Source organism: Simochromis diagramma, unplaced genomic scaffold (genome assembly GCF_900408965.1).
Source record: "Simochromis diagramma unplaced genomic scaffold, fSimDia1.1 OVJJ01000753.1, whole genome shotgun sequence".
Classification (NCBI taxonomy): domain Eukaryota; kingdom Metazoa; phylum Chordata; class Actinopteri; order Cichliformes; family Cichlidae; genus Simochromis; species Simochromis diagramma.
The window spans coordinates 3,845,654-3,872,718 of record NW_024387523.1 but is presented as its reverse complement, the minus strand read 5'-3'; the positions used below and the strand labels follow the sequence as shown (position 1 = coordinate 3,872,718).

At 40.0% G+C, this 27,065-nt stretch overlaps 2 protein-coding genes across 2 annotated transcripts; one reads left to right on the top strand and one right to left on the bottom strand.

Annotated features, from left to right (window-relative positions):
• Positions 1-7,301: 7,301 nt before the first annotated feature.
• cdca5 (cell division cycle associated 5) lies at positions 7,302-9,046 on the bottom strand. Its single transcript, XM_040021039.1, has one exon. It carries the CDS (start codon positions 8,921-8,923, stop codon positions 8,141-8,143), a length of 783 nt encoding a protein of 260 aa, XP_039876973.1. The 5' UTR covers positions 8,924-9,046; the 3' UTR covers positions 7,302-8,140.
• A 28-nt stretch (positions 9,047-9,074) lies between these two features.
• psmb2 (proteasome 20S subunit beta 2) lies at positions 9,075-26,817 on the top strand. Its single transcript, XM_040021040.1, has 6 exons — positions 9,075-9,286; positions 10,801-10,923; positions 11,060-11,130; positions 24,032-24,194; positions 24,495-24,544; positions 26,581-26,817. The coding sequence occupies exons 1-6, from the start codon at positions 9,196-9,198 to the stop codon at positions 26,680-26,682; spliced, it is 600 nt and encodes a 199-aa protein (XP_039876974.1). The 5' UTR covers positions 9,075-9,195; the 3' UTR covers positions 26,683-26,817.
• Positions 26,818-27,065: the final 248 nt, after the last annotated feature.

Here is a 27,065-nt window from a genome sequence, read left to right as displayed (position 1 = left end):
GATTTTAGGCTTCTTTTTTTTTTTTTGAAGTGCAATCTTCAACATATGGTGGCCTGTAGACAGAACTGAGGCTCTTTAATAATGCAGCTCATAAATTTATCTCTGCAACTTTGCCAGAATTTACCAAAATAAAATAAAAGATGCAAATTGCATGTCCCCTGAACTCAGAGAGCATTCATTTGTCACGTGGAAGCATCACCTCTTATCTTTACTTTCATGCATTCGCAGGAAAAGCCTATGCAAAATTAGGAAAATGCATTTATCACAGAGGATAGTCGTCCGCCATGTTGACCCACACAGGCTGCATCTTTGCCTGGAAATGGCCCTCTTTGCACCCTACCTTAGTCTCTAATCTCTTCAGTCCAAACTGTGTCCTCTTTCCAAACTGTGGCCTGAGGCTACGTGTGGGTCCTCAACATAATCCCCTTCAAAACTCTGCAGTCCCTGTTATTCCACTGGGGTTTGGCAAAAGTGCTTCATGTCAGAGCAGCACAAAGCTCAATGCTTTTTCACACCATCTTCCAGCAAAAAGGGATTAATGTCCTCACCATTATGAATAATGAGAATGAATAACAAACAGCTCCCTGTTTATCCCACTCGATTAAATAAAGGAAAGAGTGTCCTTGTGCTTTTTTATTGAACTGTCTTGAGGGTGCGTATGGAGGTCGTATATAAATAAAAGAAAAGCCTAAAAGCCATAAATTTAGTCAGCATGTGATGCTTCAAAGTGTTTGCACTGATTTCATCTAGTGACTAATGTCTCAGCCAAGAAATTTGATTTCTCCATATTTCTGTACACAAAGAGCTCAAGAAAATGTTACGTAATTCATTGTATTTAATTTGATAATTTGACCCTGAATTGGATAAGTGATAGAGAATGGATGGATGGATAATCTGACCTTGCTGTGTATGGCTTTTAAAATAAAGAAATAAAAAAATAAAAATACTGATGATTATACTCGTATTTTTTTTTAACTTGTGTTGTTTAATTTTGAGTCTAGCAAAATGGCAATATGAAAAAAAAAATGCTGGGCGTATGAGTGTGCATGAGAATTTTTCAAATTAGTATCAAATAATCAGGTCAGTGTATGCTGAAGTAATCTACCTGAACCAAAAGCTCAGGCTCAGACATCCTTTCTGCTCCTGACTCTGTTTGGTGTCAGAACGATGTGAAAGCAGATATCCCTGATATAGATATCACTGCAGTAATGCAGATATCACTCAGGCACAGCGGCTCCACCCACCTGCTGTTCAAACCTTCTGTTTGTGAGGAGCAGCCAATCAGGAAAAAAGTTCTCTTAAAGGCAGAGTAGTTTAACTGAGGGCATATCTCAGAAATAAATAATAATCAATAAGATGACAACCCATAAAACTAAAAAAAATCCCTAATTTTAGTGTCAACATTTGCCGTTTGTTTTTCCTTAAAGTGTCTCTTCTGTATCATACTTATATTACATTTATCTTTCACTGATTGTCTCAGATTTTCCAACAAGCACAACTCTGCACCAACATCTGCCAAACAGACAGTGATTCATGGAATAATGAATGAGAGAAGCATTTCTCTTAGGAGACATAAACGATGATCAATGTGACAAATCAGCTTTAATACCCCCCCCCCCCCCCACCCCACCCAAAAAAAGGTGGAATAATGAACACTTTGAGCCGTGAGTGACAAAACATCTCCTCTGCATCTCCTTAAAGTGCCCCCTGTGCATCGTGACCTTAACATTTCGCTTCTTCGCATCTGTTCCTCCTCTTCTCCTCCGCACGCACTGGATCACAGCTCCTTTACCACAGCTGCCAGAGCGGACAATGGCGGCTCAGAATGAGAATATGAAAATGAAATATGAAACAGTGGTGTGATAAACTGGTAGATAATCATCTTTTCATTAAACTTTCATCCCCAGTGACTTAAAAATTCAAGAGCCCAATTACAGAGCTTGTATCTCTCTTTCTCTCTCTCCCTCTCATTTCTCCCTCATTCTTGCTTTTCTTAACAAGAGCAGTCAGGGAGAGGGGGTGAGTGGCTTAAGGGATGAGTGAGAGCATCATTATGAAGCGGTCACGGGGAGGATGGGAGGGCGGGGGGTGGGGTGGTGGGGTGAGATGACCCATCGTCCTGAGTGGAGGACAGGGAGCAGCAGGCCTGATTTTAGCCTGTCCAAACATGGAGGAAGAGGAAGAAGAGATGGTGAGAGAAAGACAGACAGACATGTGGAGCGTACAGCCATGCGGGTCTGATGGATGGATGGATGGATGGATGGATGGATGGATGGGTGGTGGTGGTGGGAGGCAGACAGGCACACAGACGAGCTAAGAGGAGTATAGATTTTCCAGGCAGATAGTGGAAAGATGTGTGCATCCTGATGAGTGCCACAAACAGGGCGCATGACTCTCTCGTCTGCCTGTTTCTGTGTGTTGTGTGTGTGTGTTGTGTGTATGTGTATATCTGTGTGTGTCAGTGTATTAGCAGTCAGAGCACTGAAGCCCACGGGCGATTCCTGTGTGTGCTTGCGATAAAGGGAAAAAGGGAGGAAGTATAACGGGGGGGAAAGCGGGGCGTAGAGGCGGGGGTGAGGGGTGGGTGGGTGAGAGTAGAGATGAGGAAGTTGGATGGGGGTATGGGAGGAGGTGGGGGGGATAGAGAAAGAGAGAGAGAAAGAGAGCATCTAGCAGAGCATTGAGCTTCCTCTGTGCTGTCAAAGCCTCTGGATCATGTCCCCATCGGTCTCTCGCTCTCTCTCTCTCACACACACACACACTTTCCCTCACCCAATTGCTCTCTTTCCCTCAAACCAACCCCTCCTCCCCTCCCTCTCATGAAAAGAGTGTCTTGGCAGGGTAATTAAGAATGGCCTCTAAACACAGGAGTATGGCAGGAAAGCTCCAGATGAAAGTAAATGATTAAAATAATTACAGGCTGAGAGCTGACGAGCCGGAGTGTGGGGTGGCCGCCGGACATTTGTCGGTAATTAGATAATTAATCTGAATGCAAATGATGAGCCCTAACGAAGCAGTCAAGCTGAACCAGCGACAACTGCCGTGAGTGAAATGTAAGGTGGGGGGGGGGGGAGAGAGAGGGAAAAGCAGGGGAAGAGATTTGAGCTGGGTGGAGAAAAAAAACAAAAAGAAAAATGTGAATTTTAGTATAAAACCTCCTGAAAGTCAGCATGAGCAGACTCAACTGCAAGAAGAAGAAGCAGCAGCAGAATTGCAAATCAATAAGTGTTTCTGGCAGTGACGGCGGAAAAACACCCCCCCCACACCTCGCCTCACTCTGTTTGTAACTTTCACTCCTAATGACGAGTAGACATGAATATCTTGTTAAAAATATACAAAAAGGCACAAGCCATGTGTTGTGCAAAAAATAAATAAATAAAAAATGTCTGCACTGAAACACCAAATGAAGGGTACGAACATGAAATGGCACCTGAGGAAGAAAACAGAGCGCGCTTTGCACACCCTAAAATGCGTGAGCAAATTGTGGATTTACTCACTCGCTGCAACACATCCAAACACACACTCGTTATATCTCCGCACCTCTTCCTCATACACACTCTCAAATACTATCAGCAAGTGTATGTGCTCTAAGCGGAGGTAAACACTGAACTTCAGAGCTTATTCGGAGGCAGGGTTGTGTTTTTTTTCTCTCTCCAAGGTTGGTATCTGTGCAAGAGTGTGGATCACATCTTTAAATTTAAATAAAGATCTTCGGGGTTTATTCATCGCGATTCTGAGCAATAAAGCTGAAAGTCTTACAGAATACAGCAAATATTATATATTCCTAAAGATGTGGCAATTCTGTCTTCATTAACAGCAGTGGGCATTAAAGCACCCCACAGTATTATAATAAATAACTTACTGAGTGGGCAAAAAAAGAGCTTGAAAAGGTACAGCTGTGATTCTTTTAATGGTATTAAGAATCTCATTTGAAATCAAATAAATAAAACAACTCATGTGATGCAAGTGATGGTGATGGTTTCACATTTTGCACATTCCACCACCAAGAAGAACACAAACACGCCTTCCTGCAAAACTTTTAACTGTCATAACTTGCAGGTTTTACATAAAATACAAATACAAACAAATCTTTATTAAGGCTATACAGGTGAATCAAGAAGCAGCAAGAGATAGCATAAATTTATAGGGTACACACACACACACAAGTGGGAAACCGGCACACAGTTGGAACTATTTAAGATGATAACAAAAGAAGAAAAGCACACAGCAAAGCTACAGAGACAGATTACTAACAAAATAAAACAGCAACTAACTAAATGGAGAAATCACATGGCACAGTTGAATACTTGACATCAAGATGCTAAAAGAGCCTAATAAATTAAAGCACGAGGGATTAAATATCTAGAACTAAAGAGAACTAAACTAACCAAGCAATTCAAAAACTAAAGCATAAGAACAATTGAGAAATAGAAGACTCAAATTAACAACAAAATAACCAGAAAAGCACAGACCATGGTGTGAATCTAACTGAAAAAGCCAAATTTGTCTTTTATTAATGGTTTTCTAAACTCAGTGAGCGCAACAAGGGCAAAAAATGACTCCAAAATTGTGGCTAAATTGTGGTTCACATTGAAATCTAATGAAATAAAGAACTTTCAATCCCAACTGTTAGTGTTCAGCATCTATCAGTAATCCAGGTTTCGGTGCTAGGTTAATTCTAATACCTAAACACCAAAACATTTCAATTGCCATCATGTAGAAGGGGACTTGGGGGAGACAGAGAGACATGTTAAAATAACAAATAACATCCACATGAATACTAAGACTCTTTGAATGGTAAGTTTCCCATCAGACTCCATTTGGAATTTTAAAAAATAAGATACTGTTTGGATTATAACATTATACAGAATACTTTTGTGTTTTCCGACAGTCCTTAAATTACATATTTGGTCTGCTGTATGTGTCTAACACAACTACACAATATAAGTCATCCAACAACTCACCTGCTTGATCTTCTGTAGAAGCCACACAATCTCAGTCTCCTGCAAACAACCAGGTCTCCAGTCTTCACTGTCGTCTGATGTCCAAGGGAGGAGCCGCATTTACCTATGCATTCATATCTGCTTTACTAAATAAACTGGAAGCAATATCTATTGATATCCTTCATTATTCTAGATTCACCAATTAACCTGACACGAATGTATTTGCACTGTGGAAGGAAGCCAGAGTACCTGGTGAGACCCCACCCATGCACAGGAAGAACATGCAAACTCAACACAGAAAGGCCCGAGCCAGCCAGGGGAATCGAACCTGAGCTTGCTGTGAGGCGACAACGCTAACCAATGCACTAACTTACATATAACCTAAAAACAAACCCTAACTTGGCAACCCTCATATTAAAAACTTCAGCTTCTCTTTGTGGGTTCCTTTCCTGACTGCCTTGACAATACTACTTTTTTCTCCTCCGATATTTAACTAAAAGAACTGTTGATGGGTTTTCTTGCTATTTTGGGGTACAGAGTGGTACTAAATGAGAGCATGGGTATGTGCCAATTTTTTAGCATCTAAAATCAGTAGCTATCACTGCAACATAACAACAGATATCTCGGAAATTTATATTTCACATTTTGGACAATATCATTAATGTTTTAACCTGAAAGTCTTACATGTTGGATCTGTATGCAGCAGTTGGCTGATGTGTTGGGGTAGTGGGTAGAACAGTGGTTAACAGAGTTGCCTCACAGCAGATATATCCTGGTTTGACTTTTTTGACTTACTTGGCTGTGTGAAGATTGCATATTCTCTCTGTAATCCTAAGACTGGTGATTCTAACTTGTCTTGTCTGTCTCTCTGTGATAGGCTGGCACCCAGTTAGGGGTGTACTTCACTTTTGAAAATGTGGATGAGGATACTCATCTATTCAAAATCTCCCATTGGTCAGCTGTTAAATGTAAATATATGGACTTAGATCGGTTTAATACCAGATGAATCAACTTGGTGATCTTTTGTGTCCTCTATTCAAACGAGTGTGTCTGTCAGCAACAAATGTGTCATTTTGTAAGTCAGATCTTCTTATTTTAGCTGCTCCCTTTAGGGGTCACTACAGCAGATAGTCTAAAGCCATCTTGTCCTATCCCTAGCATCTGTCACACCAACCCTTAACTCACAGCCATACCACCTTGAACATGCCTGGTCTCATGGCAGGTCCTGGTTAGTACTTAGATGGGAGACTGCCTGGAAATACTATGTCCTGTAAGTTTGTGGGGTGACTATAGCTCAGGAAGTAGAGCAGGGTCATCCACATATTGGAATGTTGTCACATGGATCCCTGGCTGCTCCAGTCTGCATACCAAATTATGCTTGGGGAAGATACGTAACTCCAGTGGCTTTCTGATGTGACATTGGAGTGTGAATGTTAACTAGAAAGTATTTTTCACACGTTGGCTCATGTGATGAGGCACACGATCAATAGTCGGCCAGTGACCTTCTTAAGATACAACTCCCACTAGGGCTTAAAGACCTGGGACTCTCCACCATTTGGTTTTAGAAGTGAAGAAGCTTCTTGGATGAAACGTCTTCACAAATCTTAAGGAAATCCAGTTGCTTTTCTTTCTGAGCTCCATGACCTGGATGACAGAGAAACCTACACAGACAGCTTCTTCTAACCTTTTTTATACTTCTCTAAAGCAAGCATCTCACATATATTGCTCTTTCTCAGCATGAAGCTATACTGCTGCTCACCGATCATAGCTTCAACAACTCTTTCCCATATCTTCATGGTGTGGCTCACCACCTTCATCCCTCTGAAGTTACTACAGCTCCTCACGTCACCCTTCTTCATTTTTAAGTGATAAATAAATCAACAAATCCTGACATGTTTTCAAGAAGCACTGGTTACTCAGGACATAGCTCCTTGTTAGTGCAAATTATCCTCTCTATCCACTCCTTTAAAAGACTCTGGAGGAAAAATGTCCACCACTCTCATTAAATAGAGACAGTTTGCCCACTCAGTCATTCAGTTCACCTCATCATAACCACTGGAGACCACCTCTTTGCTGTCAGCATGCTTGGTTGGCACCTTGTTAGTCTGTGCTGGTTAATCCTGGGTGGCATCATCAGGCAATAACTCAGTACACATTTCAAAACACAAAATACTAGTGACAGATTAAATAAACAGATTTCTGTGAAATATTCATTTTACAGCTGGAATAAGATGAAAATACCATTTATAATGTTGCTAGTCTGTGATGGTCATCTTTGTTATTTTTTATTTCTTCTTTTGTTTTATAAATTAAGATATTGTGTGTAATTTGGGGAAAATAAAGGATAAAACACTATACTTTGACTCAGACGTCAGATCTGGCATTAGCATTTATTTACATGAAAATTTCCAAGAAAAGACATATAAGAAAACAGTTCAGGACAAGAGTATTGGCAACTGCTATAGAACCTTTGTGTCAATAAATGTGGACTCAAACACTCTATAAAAGAGAAAATATCCTGGTTTTAGATATAGAAAATAATACCAAAATCTTTTGTTTGCAGCCTCTATTAAAAACATTAAGAGAAACAAAATGTACTCTACAGGGTAGAAAACTGGCCCTTTGAAGGCTACAACTCCCCCCGTATTATGCTTCCAGGGTGACACAAGATTCTTTTTGTCTTTGTTTTATTCTTATTTATTCAACCCTTATACCAGGGGAGATAATGAAATATTCATAATAAGATTATAATAAGAACACAACTGTTTTAAAAGCCTTCAACATCCCGCCAGAGTAAAAGCGATGGTCACACACCAGATAAAAATCTGTGAAAGGCATCTTATTTGAAAAATACCAGCACCAGTCAACAAACCTGATATATTTGTGCATCCTGACTGATTATACTACAGGTGAATGTATCTAAACATTTTAATTTTGGTCTTGTTTATGTAACTATGGGGCCATTATAACATCAAAAACTATCCTGTCTGTAAGCATCCACAAAATGACTAGCAATCACATTAAGAGCAAACTCCAAAATGATCTTTACAATAAGAACAAATAGAAACAGATAAAACTTGAATGTTTTGAGTAAGAAAAGCACATTTTCAGCAGAGTCCTCCCAGAGTCAGTGTTTGTATGCATGTCTGTGACAAACACAAGCATGCTGCCAAGTCTTTCTTTTTTCCCTTGAATATTTACTCCACGACCAGTTCAAACTCCTCAGCCTGGTCAAACTCTGCATTCATCTTTGCAGCCAGAGCGTCCAGTTCCGTGGTGTCTATCTGCTGGACCTTCTTCTTCCTCCTCCTCCTCTCCTTCACCACAGCCACTCCGGGGATGTCTGGGTCCGGCTCGGGGAAAGCTGAACCACCGCAGTCATCAGCCTCAAGCAAAGACGTGAATGAGTTCAGTCCTGTAAAGGATCCTGCAGAAACCTCCAGGCCAAACTTGGACACCCCGGCTCTCCGGACCTCTGGGGTTTTCAGCTTCTCAAAGCCGAATAAAGTCTCACGAGACTCGGGGCTGTTGAATGACTTCTCGCTGAGCCTGCTGTAAGATCGGCGTACCTTCTGCGACCACACCGCGTCCTCTGGATCCATCTGCGGGGGGTGAGAAGCAGGCGGCGGTGATGAGGGGAGTATCGGTGAAGGCATAGTGGCCTTTTTCTTCTTAGCCGAGGAAGAGCTGCTCTCTCGGCCCGGGACGGGACCGGGCGTGGAGACCTTCGGCTTTTTCTGCTGGATGCCCTCAGAGCTGGACGGCCTCGGCGTGTTCTCCTTGTTCTGTTCCGATAACGCGACTGTTTTTCTGGGCGCTATTTTTCTCACGGTGATTGAACGTTTAACAGCGAGAGACGGCAGCGCCATTTTGTTGTCACTTTGAGCTTGCGGAGAGCTCAGCCGCGGGGAGCGTCTCCGCTGCGAGCTGTCAATGCTATTAGAGTCCGTCATTATGCTCCGAGGAGTCCCTTCGTTCATCCCAACAGTCTCTTGAAGAAATTCCAGATACTTTTCCCTTCTTACAGCAGATCAGACTGTAACTCAACCAACACAGGGCACACAACAACAGCGAACGTTCAAATTGCCCGCCCGCGTCGCGTGGAAAATACGAGCTTCCTTTGCTGTGACGTAAACACTGTGCGCCGGCTATCACAAACTTTTGCTGTGTAATCCATACAGGCGAGGCTAAGAGACTGCTCATAATTTAATCTGTTTTATATAAATACTCCAACTTGTATCAGGTCAACAGAATGGAATATTTAATCGGGATACAGGGACCGGATTTTGTCCTCGTCGCCGCTGATAATGTTGCAGCAAGCAGCATCATTCAGATGAAACACGGTATGACAACGCGTTAGCTTATAGCGTTAGCCGCATAGCCGGTTATTTTAGACAGACTTGCTAACATAGCTACATTTTAGAGTCTCTAAATGCATTAAATCGGCTTTCTGCTTCTAATAAGTACTACTTGAACCAATTTTTTTATTCATTTTGCTAAATATTTACATGTAACTACACACTGAATGTGACTAAAGCTAGCAAAGCTAACAGTAAGGTAGCAAATAATATATTCTATCGCAGTTTGATGTTTTTTCTCAGCATTATCATAACCTTTTCCTAGCTAATAGATCAACTCTACATTTCATTCGTAACTAAAGTTGGCAACCTTAGCATGAGTTGCCATAAGAAGGTTACTGACAACGAAAGTGAAAGTCACTGTATCACTGTGGAAATGGAAGTTTACTTACACTCACCATGGATAATTTTAGCCTATTAATAATTTGTTTGATCTGTTCTTTTTGCCGAGTGAAATGATTGTACAGCATGTGTCTTTAATGAATATAAAAATGAGAGTTGGGAGAACACGTTTGAATTTATTTCGTATTTGGTTCACTTAGCAAGTTGTACCTTGATCTTATACTTTTGTAAGGCATCAACGGACTTCTGGCATAATTCTGACTGGGTTTTGACCACAATTCTTGATGCTTCAACCTGCAAGCTGTTAAATTGGGTTGAGGTTGAAGAATTTGGAGGTAGTCCTTCATTATTATTCTGTGCACTTTGTTTAAAGTACCAGCACCACTGCCAGCAAACTGCCCCAGAGCATGATGCTACCACCAGGCTTAACAGGTCATGCAGTGTTTTATATCTGAAAGCCTCACCTTTACTCCTCCAAACAACATCTTGTCATTGTGGCCATATACTTCAGTTATTGTCTGGCCGTAATACTTTAATCGTTGAGTGATCCATGTGGTCAGCAATTTTGGAGCACAGGTTTCTTTTCTAGTGGGTACCCTCTCAATCCATGGTGATGCAAACACCCTTCGCTGTGCATTGTGCCACCAGCAGTTTTAATTTCAAGGTTGGCTTGAGCCTTGGTGGTTCCTGAACAGCCTAATCAGTTTCCTCTCATCTGAAAGTGACAGTTTGGGTCTTCCCCCAGGTGTTTGCAAAGTGGTGACACATCCATACAACTTGCATTCATTTGTTTGAACTGATGATCTTGGAATCTGTAGTTGTTCTGAGATGGCTCCAAGAGATCTTCCTAACTTGTGTAAATCTACAGTTTCTTGGGCTTTTTCATTGTTCTGAGTATTTGTCAATCCAAATAGTGGTGTCAGTCAAATCCTTTTTTATGCTGGAAAAAGAACAGTTCAAAGAAATCATCAATAGCCCAGAGTCCATAATCATGATTAGTGTGTGTGTGTGTGTGTGTGTGTGTGTGTGTGTGTGTGTGTGTGTGTGTGTGTGTGTGTGTGTGTGTGTGTGTGTGTGTGTATAAAGGTTTGACTACAAACTATAAGACAATTTAGGAACAGACTAATGAATTTGTGTTCTTCCTTATATTTTTTCAGACTACGACAAGATGTTCAAGCTCAGTGAGAAGATTTTGCTGCTGTGTGTGGGAGAAGCCGGAGACACAGTGCAGTTTGCAGAGTACATCCAGAAGAATGTGCAGCTCTACAAAATGAGGAACGGTAAGAACCTCAGACATGATTGTTTTGATGCTGCTGGTCCTTATAGGTTTTAAGTTTAACTCTAAAATGTTTTGGGGAAACCAGTTTGCTTGCTAAAAATGTTTATATCCAAAGTTTTGTGCCTTCTTTTTCTTAGGTTATGAGCTCAGTCCAGCAGCAGCAGCAAACTTCACGCGAAAGAACCTGGCAGACTATCTTCGGAGCAGGGTAAATGTCCTTATATATTTATTTAAAAAAAAGAATAATATAGTAAGGCTACACGGATATAAAGTCAAAATGATCAATTTTATTTTAATCTTTGTGTCTCATTAATTTTTGCACCGGCTAATCGAAGACGGTGTGGTAAAGAGTTGGAAAACTGTAAAGTATTTAAGTTATTTTTTATTTTTTTGTTATAATGAAGTTTTCTTTATTTCTTTCGCACTGAAGAAGTTTGGAGGTAGCACATAACAGAAACCAGATAAGTAAGAACAAACTTTTGACAGATTTATATTTTACACATCAACGTTGGCCTTGAGTGGAATGGAGATGATCTGTACATCCCCAGATACTACAGTCCATTTTACTGTGTGCTTTTTTTTTAATTGAAGAAGAATGGCTTCAAGCATTGTCTTTTAATATAAGAATTAGCTTGAAATTATAGGTGCATTCGTTATTTCGCCAAGTAAAAATTTTTGTCTGAGTTGTTAATTTGTTGGCACAGTGAAGATTACCTGATATAGTCATTCAATGCTGAAAACAATAGGGTTGCGCTTGAATCCAAATTATATCAGTAGAATCAGATTTGATCATAATATTCTCGCGTCTTTCTTTGTTTTTGTTTAGTCGGTTTTAGTTAATTGTATTTCTTTTGCAGTGACCAGTCATTCTTCTTTAGTTTGTGGTTCCTTGTCCATCCACTTATTAGTTGTTTGTTATAAGTAATACTTTAGGAAGATATTTTTTCTTAAATGTACAGATCAGTTAATATATTACCTAAATGTCAAAGGAAGCTAAACATTTTTAAGCACTGAGTTGACTAAGTCAACACCTTGATGTTTATCTGTGGAGGAAAGTGAGTTTCCAGCAGTATATGCCACACCATCAGGACCCCACTCTCTATTTTGGGTCCATTAATGTGCTAATTTAGACTTGTGAAAAAAGAGATCCTTAGAAAAGTGAAATTCACGAACAAGTTCATAAGTTTGGATAGAAAAAAGATTTTAAAAAACAATTAACAAAGTGAAAAAAAATATTTTACTTTACCTTGTGTCTATCAGAAATCCACACATTTTTTTTATTATTATTATTATTATTATATGTTTGATATTGTAAAAATTATTTGTCCCTGTTGAATGCGGCCTCACCTAAGTGCTATTTTTTTTTTAACTGTCACAGCCACGAGCTTGATGTAAAGCAGTGGTCGTAACCTGTGTTTTGTGAGAGCTGCTTTCTCTTGCCCCGGGGAAAATGTGGTCTGTTGAGACTAGAGAGCAGAGACTACAATCATAACCAGCATAATTGTTTGACTTCAGGTGCCTCATACACACTATGCAGACATAAAGAAGTGATATCTTTTGTAGATGAAAAAATTTCTCCACTCTGCTTATTCAGAGTTTGATCATTGTAACTGATCCTTCGCAGGTGAGTTTCCACAAGTCCGTTAAGTTTTGTCTTAATGAGTAAAATCATAATTGGTTTAAGGGTTTAACGTTTCAAAAATGAGCGCAGATAAAACAAAACAAAGAAATCAGCAAAATAATGCAACATATATCATATTTGGTGTTTTGCTAAACATTTTTTCGTCACTAGTTTCAGATGTGATTGAGCCCAAATGACTATCATGTCTAACAGAAAACAACCTGAGCTCGCTTAGTTTCCCCACACATATGTCATCTTGCAAAGATGCATTTGTTCTGCCTTGGACTCTCTGTCTTCCTCCATATTTTACTTTTTGCTTCAAGTATGCTTCTACCCTTTTGCCCATTTTCAAATCATCTCAACACTAGTATCCTTGTATATTTTCTCTGTTAACAAAACAGTTGCTAATTAATCCCAAGTTCCAGTGGTCACCGTCTGAATTAAGCATATTCATCCTGGAGTAATGAATGAACATACCTATAAATATTTTAATTTCTATTTTAAATTAATTACACTCTTCTGCCAGTATTTGCAATCTCATTTGGCTTAAGGGAACAAATGATAAAATCACCAACTAATTCAAGTAAGACTAACCATATAAGGTAGGTTTACTCATCCAATTTAAAAAATGTATTTTAGTTTCTACTTGAAATTCATTTTCTTTGCTCAAAATGAAAACATAGTAACAGAAGCCCTAAGTGTGTTGATGACACGGCAGTGCTGTGGTGGTGCTGAAGAGGTGGTATTACTGAGGAGCTCAGGTGGGAATGAACTCCCACTTGAGTTGGCACATGTGTTTGTATCATTGTCAGCTTGAGACACTCATGTTAAACCAGCAGATGCATTTTGACAGAGCCAGGTACATTTGTCAGCTTGTTGTGAAAGGTGACTGAGGGTTCTCCCTCTGAGATTTCCTGTAACACCTGAGCCTGCAGGCCTGTCTCTCACCCTCACTACGCAGATCTGCTGAATGTCTTATCAAAAAATTCTGGTTTTGACCTTTAGTTTTTTATTACATCTTTTACACAACAAGACAGCCAACCCTGAGATTGAGAAACACGCAAATTACTGCTACTTTATCTGTGTTACTTCATGCAGATGTTATATTGCAATATATAGAGCTGGGGGGGGGTCAGTACCTTAACACTTTAATGTTAATTAACCATTTTATTTGTCTTTGTGTTAAAAATGTTCCTGGTGACTAATTTACTAGTAGCTAAAATATTTTAAAAAAGACTAGCCGAGTAGTTTAGTGGCTCTTTCTCATAGAAAGTGATCTGCTTTTGGTACTGACTCTCATTCTTCATGCATGCTGTATGTATCCGCTGTGCTATGCTTTGCTTGATGCCTCTGTAGACTGTTCATGCACAGTGCGAGCTATTGGAAGAATGAACACTTGAGCTCAGTCAGGGTTAAATGCAGTCTGTAGAAAGATTGCATGTGTTTTTAAGAGTCCTGAGAAACTATTTATCACTTTCTTCTGTAGTCAGTTTATCTTTTCACATTCTTCAATTATCAAGTTCAATTTTAAATTCCAATGACATATGTGGCACTTAGGGCCATATATAATGAACCAATCCCGAGTTCAGCCTCCTGATAGCCTTATGAGTAAAGTGGGGATTACAGGGCAATACTTAACGCAAGTGCACTAAGGTCCATTTGGGTTCCAGTGACATAAATTTCATCAGTCAGTTTTTGCAAATGTCCCTCCAACATCCATTTGTCTGCTTTTTTTTTTTTTTTTTTTTTCTTGACTGCACAGACTCATCTGCAGAAAATTTACATTACAGTGCACCAACTATGCGGACTTTAAAGAAATATAAGAGGAATGACCGCTGAGCCATCAGGTCTCCAGCTGACCTATCAGGTCTCCAGCTGACCTAAGCTTAAAGCTGTTCAGCAGTCTAACACCTGGTTTCACTTCTTTTCACTTCACAACTTAAACCAGTTGTGGAACATGGTTGACCCCCCCCCCGAGCCTGATTCTGTTGGAGGTTTCTTCCTGTTAAAAGGGTTTTTTCCTTCTCACTGTCACCAAGTGCTTGATCATAGTGAGGGGATTTCGTATATCATATCTTCTCTGTGGCTGGGCGATGGACCAACAACAGCACAAGCATGACTAGCCCACAGATTGGTTGTGTTTTGGCATGCCCCCCCCCCATCTTGACAACAGACACTCTAAAGGTAGACGAACGGTCTACACGTTACCACACCCGAATCATCATTTCCCCATATGCACCAGATCTTCCTCATGCAGGTTGTAATACCAAATTGACTAAAACAAAATACCTTTCCTACCTTTTTTTTTTTAATTACAGTTTTGTATTTTTATTTTTATGTATGTTTTTTTGCATATACAATATGATGTCAGTTAGTTCTGGTTTTCTAGTTTTATTTTTAGTTCTGTTACCTGAAATTTTATTCCGCACATAGCCAAGACTAAATATTAACACTAACCATAATAATCCTGCTTGTTCATTATTAAGTCAAGAATAATTAGTTTAACTAACTGTGAGGGCAGCATCCCACACTCTTACTTTTGTGTTGGGGGGGCGTTTATTTCTCATTTTAAGAAGTTGACAAACATCTCTCTGATTGGCCTTAAGAGCTTTACAGTTTATCGTGCACACAGCCTTCCCTGTCCTTAAAGCCTTAATACTGATGTAGGAAAACTTTTTGACAAGAACAAAATATGCCAAAGGGTTTAACTCATCAATGTTACAGACTTTGGCCTAAAGTTAAAATAGTGTCCTGATCGGGAAATCGTGAAACCAAAATATGTCTGTTTCGATACTTGATGCGTGGAAACTTCTCTAACTCTTCACAGAAATATGTTTGGATTTATAAAACCTGATATTTTTTTTCCTCTGTCTCTCCAAAGGGGAATTTCTGACATCCCCCCCTAAAGAAGTTTTAGTCAGAGCTAAAAAGTTTTATAAATAAAGTAACATATTCTTGAGCATACTTTACATTTTTGTTCTCAGAAAGTCAGAAATGACAGGCAAATTAATAGGTGCTCATCAGATAAGGTCACACGTTGGTCATGAGTTACTGCGACTTTTTTGATTTTACAGAAACAAAATCATTTTTCTTTATCGAGTTTTGATTGTTTTTCTAAAAACATGCTATTATCTCATAGCATTTAATAGATTGAGATTTCATTCATGGTTGTTCGTTTGTAGCCCATTCAACCAAAGTACAGTTGAGCTCATGCCGTTCGCCTGTCCTTCCATAGTTCACAAGAATCACTCCTGCAGTACTGGTCAGAACTTAATCGAACTATAGCCTGCTGTGGGTAGGAGGAGGTAGAGAAGGTCATGTATAAGGTTGGTTGTTCGATACCTGGAGTCTTTAATCTGCATGTTGGGAAAGAAACTGAACCGAGTTTTCCCATCCATTGGTCTGTGAATGTTATAAAAGTGCTTAGGCAGAGAAAGTGTGGGTACGAATGGCTGAATGAAGTGTTTTGAGTGCTCATATGGAGTAGAAAAGCGCTATACAAGTACCGCTCCATTTACAGTTGGGTCTTCAGCCAAACTGCTCATATTTATTTTCAGTGTTGCCAGATTTTATTTGTCCTAGAGATGACTGTCTGTGATGTGATGAGAGTCGTGGACTTCTCATTGGAGTTTAATTCTCCTTTGTTTTTGCAATACAGCCAAATGATAACAGCAAAACTTTTCACTTTCTTTCTTTCACATATTACAATAACATGTGAATTGCAATACCTTTCCTGAGAATGTTTTAATCTATGTGTCAAGTTCTTTTAGCACAGTAAGAGGAGATGCTGAAGGTTTCTTCCTGTTAAAATGGAGTGTTTCCTCCCACTGCTGCCAAAATGTCTTTTGTAGGCTCCCTACCTTGTAATATAAAGCACTTTGGGGCAACAGTTTTTGTGATTTGGCGCTATATAAATAAAATTGAATTGAGTCAAATTACAGTTTATTTTTCTGCAGAGATTGCAATGTCTGAATCTTTGTTTTATGCATTTAGCTTATAATGTGAATTTTCCTATGAAACCAAAGCATTATACTTGAGTAGCTGGAACTAGAACTGCATAACATTTGGATCTTTGGTTTGAACAGTTGCTTTGAAGTTCAAACTAGTCTAAAAACTAATGATTTAATTTGTTTTAACCTGCAGTACACATGAACAGCTTTGTTCTTTTTCTTTTTTCTTTTTTTAAACTCTCTACTGAAGACGTCTGTATGGTTCTCGATGCATCTCATGCAGTAATTTGTTAAGAGTAGTGTAGCCGCTGCCTGTCACAATAGCAGGAGGGTGAAAATAATTACAAAAAACAATTAGTGTGGCAGAGAAGGGAATGTGGGACACATCGAACGGGGGATAGGGGCAGAGGAGCAGCAGCAGGAGGAGTAGAAGAAGTGGAGGTCTCGAGGGAAACGGCTAAACCCAGTAGACAACAGCACACTGACTGGAGTGCGAGAAGGAGTAGGAGTCAACATACTCACAAAATACAATATACATGCACACAGAGGGACCTATAGGCTCGAGATGGTTTTATTCAGTCAAGGTTGTGCATGTTGTGGGATAACATTTATATTCATGTCTTGCCATAAGCTGCAAGTGTATCGTTATTTTTGTGCCTCACGGATATGAATTTGGCTTTATGAGTGCAGGATTTAGTAATGCTGCGTTCTCAGGAGTGCTCAGAAACTGAAGCAATAGCACTTTCTCTTCTGCATCCCACACCTTCCTCCAGCTATGCTCTCCTCACATTCATCAACCTCCAGAGTACACGGACATTTGCAAATTATGTTGTATAAACAAGTTTTTTTTCATGCCACTACCCACCCCCCCACCCCCCGCAGAACATCTTGTATATGTAGAATAACTAATGTGTCTTGTCTTTTTGAGAGTGAAACCGAGAAAGAGATCCTTGGCTGAAGTCTTGAACAGTCTACTGGGTGGATGTTATGATACATATTGCCATTCTGTGTTGGCCCTGAAGTTTTATTTTTGGGTCAGTAATCGCTACCTAAAATAAATCTGAGCAATGCAATTAATGCAGCGTTTATGTCAAGACTTTAGGACTTCAGGTCATTGATTATTTGTAAACAATTTTTCTGTTTAATCTGCCTTTTTTTTTTTTTTTTTTTTTTTTTTTTTTTTAAGATGAACAAAAAATCAACAGTGATATACAGAGGAAAGGTCAAGTTTCACAGAGGTATAGGTATAAACAAATGATTCGGGTTATTAAGAAAGAAAAGGAAATTTGAATATCATTTGACTATCTGAAATCAGGGAATTTGGGATCATTTACCTGAAAAAATAAAACGAAATAAACAGATTTTTCCTTCAGTAAATTTGGCTGATATTTCTGCCCACTATAATTATTAGTCAGGATTGTTAATCTGGTATTTTTGCTTTGATTTTTGGTGGGAAAACTTGACTAATGTGTTAACTCAGTGCCGACAGATGACCAGTTGTGTGTCTCTGTTTGGTCATTAACGTCCACAAAACCATATGAAGAATGACATTATTTTGATCCTACAGGCCAATTTCTCATATATGGTTTGAGAACCCATTTGTTGACTAAATCTAAATTAGATGTAGATTAAGGTGAAAAATGCCAGGAGTCCAAGGGAATATGCTGCATATGTTGAAATATATTTTAATTAATATGATTAAATCATGTATAGCTATTTTTTTTCTCGTTATGCCATCTTTAAATTATCTTTTTACCCTCCTAAAAAATTTGTGATCCCACTTCCATGTCCAGAGCCCTAGGTTAAAAACCAGTGGCTGATAAATTAATCAGTGGTATATTGTTAATTCACATGGCTTTATTCCTGCAGGATAAATTAGAGATGAGTCCTTGAGTCTGAAAGATGTCATTCCCCAGTGGCCGCAGACCTCCGGGAGGTATAGTTAGCTAAAGTCAGCAGAGCATGTCGGCGCAGAGACATTGAAACCCTGCTCATATACGACTATGTGCTTACCAACCCGTTGCATAGAAAAAAAACAACCCTGGTAACCTCTGGAGTACTGCGTTCACTCAAGCTATAGAGAGGAGACAAAGGAGGGGGGAAAGCAGCATAATCACCTGAGGCCTCGGTCTGCTGCATGCATATTAGCAATGATATGTGTGAAACTCACCGTAGAGGAAAGATCCAGGGCTGAATGCTTTGCCTCTGTTTGTTTTGCTGTTCCTCTTCATGTGCTGTGATGCACAGACAGGTCACAAATTAAAGGAAAAACCTGACCCTCTGACACAGTGAGAGGATCCGATGGCTCTGCTTTGATATGAGGAATGTAGGAGTGGTTTACAGTCCACTTGTGCCTTTTATCAGCAGTTTTATCTGCTGTGTATCGATCACAAATTAATCACCAGGATTGTTCTGGATGGACATGGACACTGTGATGTCACTCACTGATTTCGGTTTCTGCGTTTTGGCACATCACAATTAATGAATGTAAAGGAGAGTCAGGCTTGGTGAGATTTAGCTTAAATAGTTTCTAGATTGCTTTTAATATTTACAGCTATGTGTGATCCTGGCTGTTCAGATCTTTTGTAAATAAGAATTTTCCCATTTTTGTTTGCAGTAAAAGTGACTAAAAATGATAAAGTTAGAAGGAAATATGGTTGATCTATTGCTTTATAGAAACAAAAGGCAGGCTTATTTGACAAAAGCAAACTAAGTTAAGGAGGAACATGTTTTTAGTCCCAGGAAAAAACAGAAGGAAATTCCTCAATCATGGATAAAGACACTGCAGATTGGGATTTTTGATACTGGTAGCTACAACAGGCCAAGACATGATGTTAATTTAATGGAGGGAACATCAAAAGGTTTGTAAATACAGCATTAAGCTGTTTTGAGGCTGATGAGGAACCTTAAATGTCCCATTTGAACAAGTAGGTGACATTCAGTCTGTTAATTTTTTTTACCATTTTCTATAAGACTGCTGCAACAGTTAGATCGCTGCAGTGCAGTGGTGATCTACAGCTCACCCCGTATGGGTTTGTAAAATATTTTTAAGCATGGGCACACAGTGGGTACAAATAATTACTGGCACCATATTGCACGCGGCTCCCCTGCTCCTGCACAGATGAACAATTAATACAGCAGATTGAGGAGAAATGCCAATAAAGAGAACATGCCCCGGGGCAGGGTGCAAAAATAAGGGGAAGGGAGGGAGGGGGGGAGACATGGCAGGAAGGGAAGTGCTGGAACGTGGCAGAGGAGTGTTTAGGGATGACTTTGTGATGATTTTTTAGAAGCCTGACCTTAATTTGTGTTCACAACTACAGAGAAGTTTCTTCGTGGTTTAGACGAGAAGATGGATGCCTCTCTCCTGCCTACAAAAAATAGTTTGCTACGTTTAAATCGCACAAAGACTGGAAATTGGTAGAAAGAGCCAGATTAGGGCTTTGGAGTATTTATAAAAATGGAGATATCTGTAGGCAAGCTACAAGAAGTTTCCTGGTTTGTGTGTCTAGAGCAATATCAACCAGTCAAAAAAAGTTAAGTGTTTCTACATTTGTAAATAACCACTGCCACAGGATTAGGAACTTTAGGGTCAGATATATGATGCCTAACCCTAAACACTCACAAAGGGTGTTTCTATTAGGCCGTGTGACCAACAAAAATTTGGTCGATCATCTTCTAATCACACCAGGAGTGTTTCAGAAGTTATTTTACTACAGGTGAGCAGATCTACCCAATATTCATAGTATCAAAACGAAACATGCACTATGAAAGATGTCTGAACCTTTTTGTGCTGACTGTCACGTCTATTTTATTTATAGGCTAAAGAACATTTGCATGAAAGGTGTGCTTTGTTGGTTAATAAGTTGTGGAAAGTAAAAATCACATTGGTTTAGTCGTGATTGAAGTGTCCAGAATTTCAAAATTGACTATGATTCATCTCATAAATCGTGACACACTGTTCTCCCCTCACTATCAGTAATACTGGCACTCTATGTACTTGGTATCAAATTGATACCGGTCGTGTTCGTGTGGTTGTTGCGGGCTGATTATTAGACCTTGCGTTGTTTAGAGTGAAGTACACCTTCTGAAGTGCTCTGCAGCACTTTTGGTAGAAATGCAAACATTGTCTTGAGTGGTGACTGATTGGTTGGAGAAACGTAACACTGCCCAGGCTGTTCTTCGGATTTGTCTTCAGGTTATAGCCAGCTGGTACCCACTTGGTTCTATGTGAGCAAAAACCATTTTAAAGCTCACTGAGAAACACTAGAGCTGTTGATTATTTTATTTTTTTTTAGTAAGGTGGTGGACACATTGGGGAACATGCTGTCGAGTCTGCTGACTTGGCCTGACTTGGGGAAAACACCCAATATTTTACGACTTCCTGAACAGCCGCCTTAAATAGCAGATAAGGGATATAAGCACTTTGTTTTAATGGTTTGTTTGCCGTTGTTGTTAAGGAACACACATAAATTCTTAAAACCAAAAACACTGAGCGAGAGACTAAAAATTATAATTAGCAGATAGCCTGTGGCATTTCCAGATATGGATTAAGCCCATTTGTTGACTAAGGCTGAATTTGAAGTAGAAAAGGTGAAAAATGACAGTCATTTGAGGGAACTACCTCCATATGTTAAAATGTATTCTAATTAACCAGATTCAATCGTCACAAATTAAAGACCAGTTAATGATCTGCTATGACAAATACTCATGGTTTTGAGACTGAAGTTCAGCAAACACGTGGACTCGTTACTTCAAAGCAGGTAAAGACCGCTCAAACATGATTGGTCAGTAGAACTTGGATTACAAGCAGGAACCCAAAAACGTATCCCTTGACTACAGACCTGAATATTATTACAGTTACAGTAAAATCAACCATAAGTTTGTAAAGTCTGTGTTGAAGCCTCGAGCTGAGTGTGTTCAAAGAGCGAGGGACAGATGTGACCGTTAGATCAACTTCACGTGTTAGTCAGTATGACCTGAAACTATCAACTGAGCCCTTAAACTCTGAGGTCACAGGACAGCCGTTTTACCACAGATTTTTACATAAATAAGTGTTTGCAGTCAGAGGAGTCGCCCCCTATTGGCCAGTAGATAGAACGTAAGTTTAAAGCACATCCACATTTGTTTACTTTTCACTTTCAGAACTTTCAGAAGCTACATGTGTCTTTTATACTCTCTGATGATACTTACAGGGTTTGTTTGTTTTTTTTTTTTAATTATTGCCTTTTGAAATTTTTGTGCATGCTTTAGCCTGTAGGTCACACACTTAAATTGGTCCTGCAAATGAAAATGTGCAGTTTCCATGTTACCGTGTCACTCGCAAAAGCCAAATTTGTAAAGTTACACATTGGAGCTATGAAAGGAGGGGCAGTGTTGGAGTAATTCTTGGCTAGCTGTTCCTCCATCTAAAGCAGGTTTGTGTCTGCTTAAGGCGATGGCATGGGTTACGGGTGAAGCCTTTTGTCTCATGGCCCAACAGTCGCCTTGCTTGGCTGTGAGCAGGAGTCACGGCAGGGTGGATTAAAACATATGATGTGTATTGTTTGCGTATTAACTGGGGTGTGAGTTCAGGTGGTAGGGTTAACAAGGTGCCTGGTTCCCTCCGAGGTGACATGGGAAAGGGAAGGTTATTTTGATGCCAAGACTGTATCATTGTTACATGTAACCAGTGAGACAGCTGTCTGGTGGGCGGGGATGACGCCACTGGGGCGTTTGCAAGCTCACATAGGAGTTAAAACACACACACATAAACACACACACATTAAGATATTCATCCTGAGATTCACGCTCATTGTGCACTCCTGCAAACACCATTTCTCAGTGTGTGTGTGTGTGTGTGTGTGTGCATTCGAAACCATCGTTAAAATACACCCACATTAAAGCCTGCTCCCACAGGGAGCGCAGCGATCATCGTTGCCCTCATGGCACACGCAGCGCCAACCCACAAGTCACAGAAACAAGCAGGTTGTCTCAGACATGAATTAAAGCACGAGGGCAGGTGCCTGGCGTAATGCGAGTCTTATTGTCGTTAAGACTCCCCATTTTCCTCCTCGTGCGACACATTACCCTTCTGCTTCTACTTCAGTAAAGAATTTAGGCCACAAGTTGTTTTAACCCCCTCCCAAAAAAAATTAGTCCTGGTTTAAAGGGATTTTTTTTTTTTCTATTGAAAATGAGAAACAAGAGCTTGCAACAGCGAAGATAGAAAGTTGGTGTTTTGGAGGAAGAGAAGGGAGACGAGGCTGGGAGCGTTAAAGATGTAATTTGAAAAGAGAGAGGGGGTAGGGGCAAGAGAAACGACTTTAGAAGTTTTTAATGAGCCCTGGCGCTACTCCAGGGCACAGGGTGAAGGCAGCAGAGAGAGGAGGAGGAGGCGGAGGAGTGGGGGGGCAAGGGAAAGAAGGGATGAAGACAGAGGGAGGGGGTAGGGATGGGGGGCGCTGGCTCCCAGCAGATGTCACACTGCCGATGACACCCTGATTCCTTTTCCCCCCCCTAAACACACAAAACACTCACCTCCTCTGTCCTGTGACCCACTATCACCTTTTCCGCTCCCTCCGTTGCACAGCCGCTCTCTGACTCCTCCGCTAGCGTGTCTCTCTCTGTCACACTGCTGCTTATGTTTTCTTAATGTTGCCGCTGTGTGCAGCACGCCACGTCTCTGCTAAGTGGAAAAATCAAAGTCGATAATTAGGAGCAATTTATTTGGGATAAGTTGAGAAAGAGAAGTTGCACTTTTCAAGTGCCGTCTTAATCTTGTGAGCTGGCTCCTGGTCCTGGAGTAAAATCATCTATGGAAGTGTTAGCACCTCTAATTGGAGCAGAGAAGTAAACTTTTTAAATGGAGACAGTAAACACCGTGTTTAAAATCGTACCACATGTGATGCCCGATGAGAGTAGAGGCCTGCAGCTGGTGGATCCAAAATTCACTCCTCAAAAAATATCAGAAAGCTTCTTAAGACACTTGTATCGTGTCTTCAGTGTTTCTGGAGCAGCTTTCCAGTATCTGAATAAATGCATCCAGTTGGCTTGTCAGAGGATTTCGATGGATGAGACGCAATAAAAGCAAGGATTAAATGCAGTAACCACTCAATCGCCCTTTTGATGCTTTGGTTTTAAGCATTTTAAGCAATAAAGTTAAAAAAGGGGGAACAAATATGATAGAAATATTAAAACTCATATCATATGATATCATATCTCATATCTGTCTTCCAGACTTACCCATAAATCTTTTAATAATCAGACAGTCTAAACGAATCATAAAGTGTCCTTGACAGAGGTAACTGAGCTTATAGTCTCTGCATTGGTTTCTGACAACTTTGAGCTGCACGCGGGTGAATGTGAAGTCTTCCTACAGGTGTTCATGAGCACTGATTTATGACATTTCTGATCCTGCAGCTCTGAACTAAATCGCACGTAGGAACCTGTTTCTAGAGGTGTTGCGTTTAAAACTGAACACATTTAGTTTGTTTTGTTCACGGTTATAAACTTGAATATTAATCCTCGGCTGCCTCCTCCTCCTCCTGCGTCTCCAGACTCCATACCACGTGAACCTGTTGCTGGCGGGCTATGATGACACAGACGGCCCGGGTCTCTACTACATGGACTACCTGTCTTCCCTGGCCAAGGCCCCCTTCGCTGCCCACGGCTACGGAGCCTACCTCACTCTTTCCATTCTTGACCGATACTACAGACCAGGTCAGTGCATACGGACGCCTCGTATCTTGTTGTTTTCTCTTCTTCTCATTGTTCCTGTGAGACAGAGAAATGGAGAGGATGATGAAATCACCGCAGAGGTTATAGAGTTTGTTCACACTCGGGTCAGGAGATTGGCTCGAGGCGTGGTGATAAACGACTTTTTCCTGGTGGTGATAAATGACTTTTTTTCCCCCTCAGTCTTACAGCTCAAACTTTTTATGTTAATTCAAGCGTTTGTTAAAGTAACCTGTGACCCCTGTATGATGCACCACAAACTGTATTTTCTTTTTTTTGTTCTAGATCTGAGTCGGGATGAAGCGGTAGATCTGCTGAAGAAGTGTGCTGAAGAGGTGAGTTGAAGCAGTTTCTTTTTTTCATTCGCATAAATGAAAGCCGATATTTATTCAAATATTTATTATGTCAAGATTAACGTCTGACAGTTCCACACATACTCTCGGGTATTTAATAGCCATACATGTATTTACAGCATCCATTTCCTGTCAGAGTTATAATACTTTTGTGAAGTTATTTCTTATTTCTTCTTCTTATTTCTTAGATTTTTCTTGTTTCCAGAGTAGATTTACTTGTTAGTTTTTTGTTTCATTTCACGTTTTTACTTATTTCACTCTGTTTTTGGTGATTATTTAAGTGATGTGGGAGTACTACAGTACAACCTCTTGACTCACAGTCATGTAGCTGTCTCAGCCTCGTACTGATGGTTGTTTTGAAAAAGACTGAATACAAGGACAGATGTTTTTGAGTTGACTGTAATACCTCTGATGTGGATTACACCTGAGAAAGGGCAGCTGTGGAAAGTGTCCCGATCTAATTTCTGTGTGAAAAACATTTAAAGTAGCATTAGACAACTTCTACTACCCCCTGTGCCAATGTCCCAAAGCTCACACTGCTGGCCATTTTTAAAACACTTAAAACATTTTTAGTTACTTCGATTGTTCCTGTTCCTGTCCACCTCCTGATTTGATTGGTTGAGATTTCTTACATGATCACAGACTGATTTTTTTTTTTAAGATGTCAGTATTGTTCCACAAAAGTAAATCAGAAACACCTGTCTATTACCTTAAAAAATAATGTATTCTTACTTTTGATTACTCTTATGATCATAATCCAGTTTTTACATGAGAAAGCTGTTTCTGTTCTACTTATTATTGATTATTTTGCCTCTGTGGCCTCTAAGTGTTGCACCTGGAATTATGATTCCAGGTTATCCGCCCATCCCAATCTTGTGGTGGTGATATCTTAGGATATAAATGGACTGATTCTTCTATAGCGCTATTCTACTCTCCTGGAGTACTCAAAGCGCTTAATACAACATGCCACATTCACCCATTTAAACAAGCACTTTGTTCTACAATTTTAAGTTCTCACTAACATTCACACACATTCATATTCTGATGGACGCATCAGAGAGCAACTTAGGGTCAATATCTTGCCCAAGGATATTTGGCATGCAGACTGGGGGGAGCCAGGGATCGAACCACCAACCTTCCGATCAGTAGATGACCTGCTCTACTGACTTAAGAGAAACTATTCAAATATTCCACAAGCTTACTGTCAGTTTAGCCTGTCATATTTTGGGGATGACTTTTGTGAGTCGCACATTTATGAGTCAAGTCTTTTTCCTTAGGGAAGTCTGTGCATTTACTTATAATTTCTGGACATCTGATCGACGGTTATATTTTATGCATGAATAAATTAAACATAGTAATAAACTGGTTGGGAATCATTTTATTACAATCCTCCTAACTGTCTTATGTGACCGCACTTGTTCTCGTCCATAAATGAAGAAGAGATGAAAATATTGTGTGTTGTATTTACACTATAACTCAACAACAGAAGAGGCTTCTGACCATATTATTACATCTGCGTAGGTTTAGATTAGATCTGGTAACCCATGTTTTGGTGCCCACGCTCGAAGCTGTGATGCAGCGTCCCCATTTTAAAACTCTCTTTGCAGAAACATTCATATTTAAAGCTTTGCATATTTTCGTGGCTACAGATCAGAATAAAAGAGGAAATGCACTTAACACCTTTTACTGAAATCCTTTGAAACGCTCACGTCATGTGTAATGGCAACTTGGGAGCTTTGATCAGTCTTGACACATTAATAGGTTCACATCATACAAACAGGATATTTGAGTTTTTTGAACAGTGGCATGTATAGATTATTAAATATAACAGAGGTAAAAAAATAGCTGGAGTGTAAATTATGTCACTTTTCACCTCCTTTCTTACCCTGCTTCTCTGCATCTATTTATTTTTATTTTTTTTAAAATAAAGTTTGGTTTTCTGTAACTTCACCCCAAATCCTTTCATCTTATTTTGTTGTTAACTTTCCTCCTGTGTCTGCTCTCTCTCCCTCTCACAGCTCAACAAACGCTTCATCCTGAATCTCCCCTCCTTTACCGTCCGTTTGATTGACAAGGAGGGCATCCATGACCTGGAGAAGCTCACCCTCGGCGCCAAGTGACCGCACTGCAAAACTACCCACCATCACAATCGCTTCCCTCTCGTCTCCCTCTCTCTCTCTCTCTTTTTTTTTTTTTTTTTTGTACCAGTGACCTCCCTGCTTTTTCTGTTCCAATAAAAAGTGACACACAGTTGAGATACAAGCTCTTTGTCCCTGTGGTGCTTTCTCGTTCTCTCGTGTGCTCATCTGCACATTGAATGAGAACAGCCTTCTGGCTGTGTACTTTGCACTTGTACTCAGTGAGAGGGCATGTGGGTAATGTACACTTGCTTACGCTCCTCGTACACGTGTATTAAAACACGCGTACGCATGTAAAGAGAAAAGCAGCTTTCTTACGATTGTGTGAGATTTATGGTAAAGACAAACACGTGTAGCACAAGCGA

Bases quoted from the DNA above. Each gene is read 5' to 3' on its own strand.
- cdca5 (XM_040021039.1), bottom strand. From the start codon at position 8,923: ATGAACGAAGGGACTCCTCGGAGCATAATGACGGACTCTAATAGCATT.
- psmb2 (XM_040021040.1), top strand. From the start codon at position 9,196: ATGGAATATTTAATCGGGATACAGGGACCGGATTTTGTCCTCGTCGCC. The intron at 10,924-11,059 runs GTAAGAACCTCA...TCTTTTTCTTAG, and splicing joins GCTCTACAAAATGAGGAACG to GTTATGAGCTCAGTCCAGCA. The intron at 11,131-24,031 runs GTAAATGTCCTT...CTGCGTCTCCAG, and splicing joins CAGACTATCTTCGGAGCAGG to ACTCCATACCACGTGAACCT.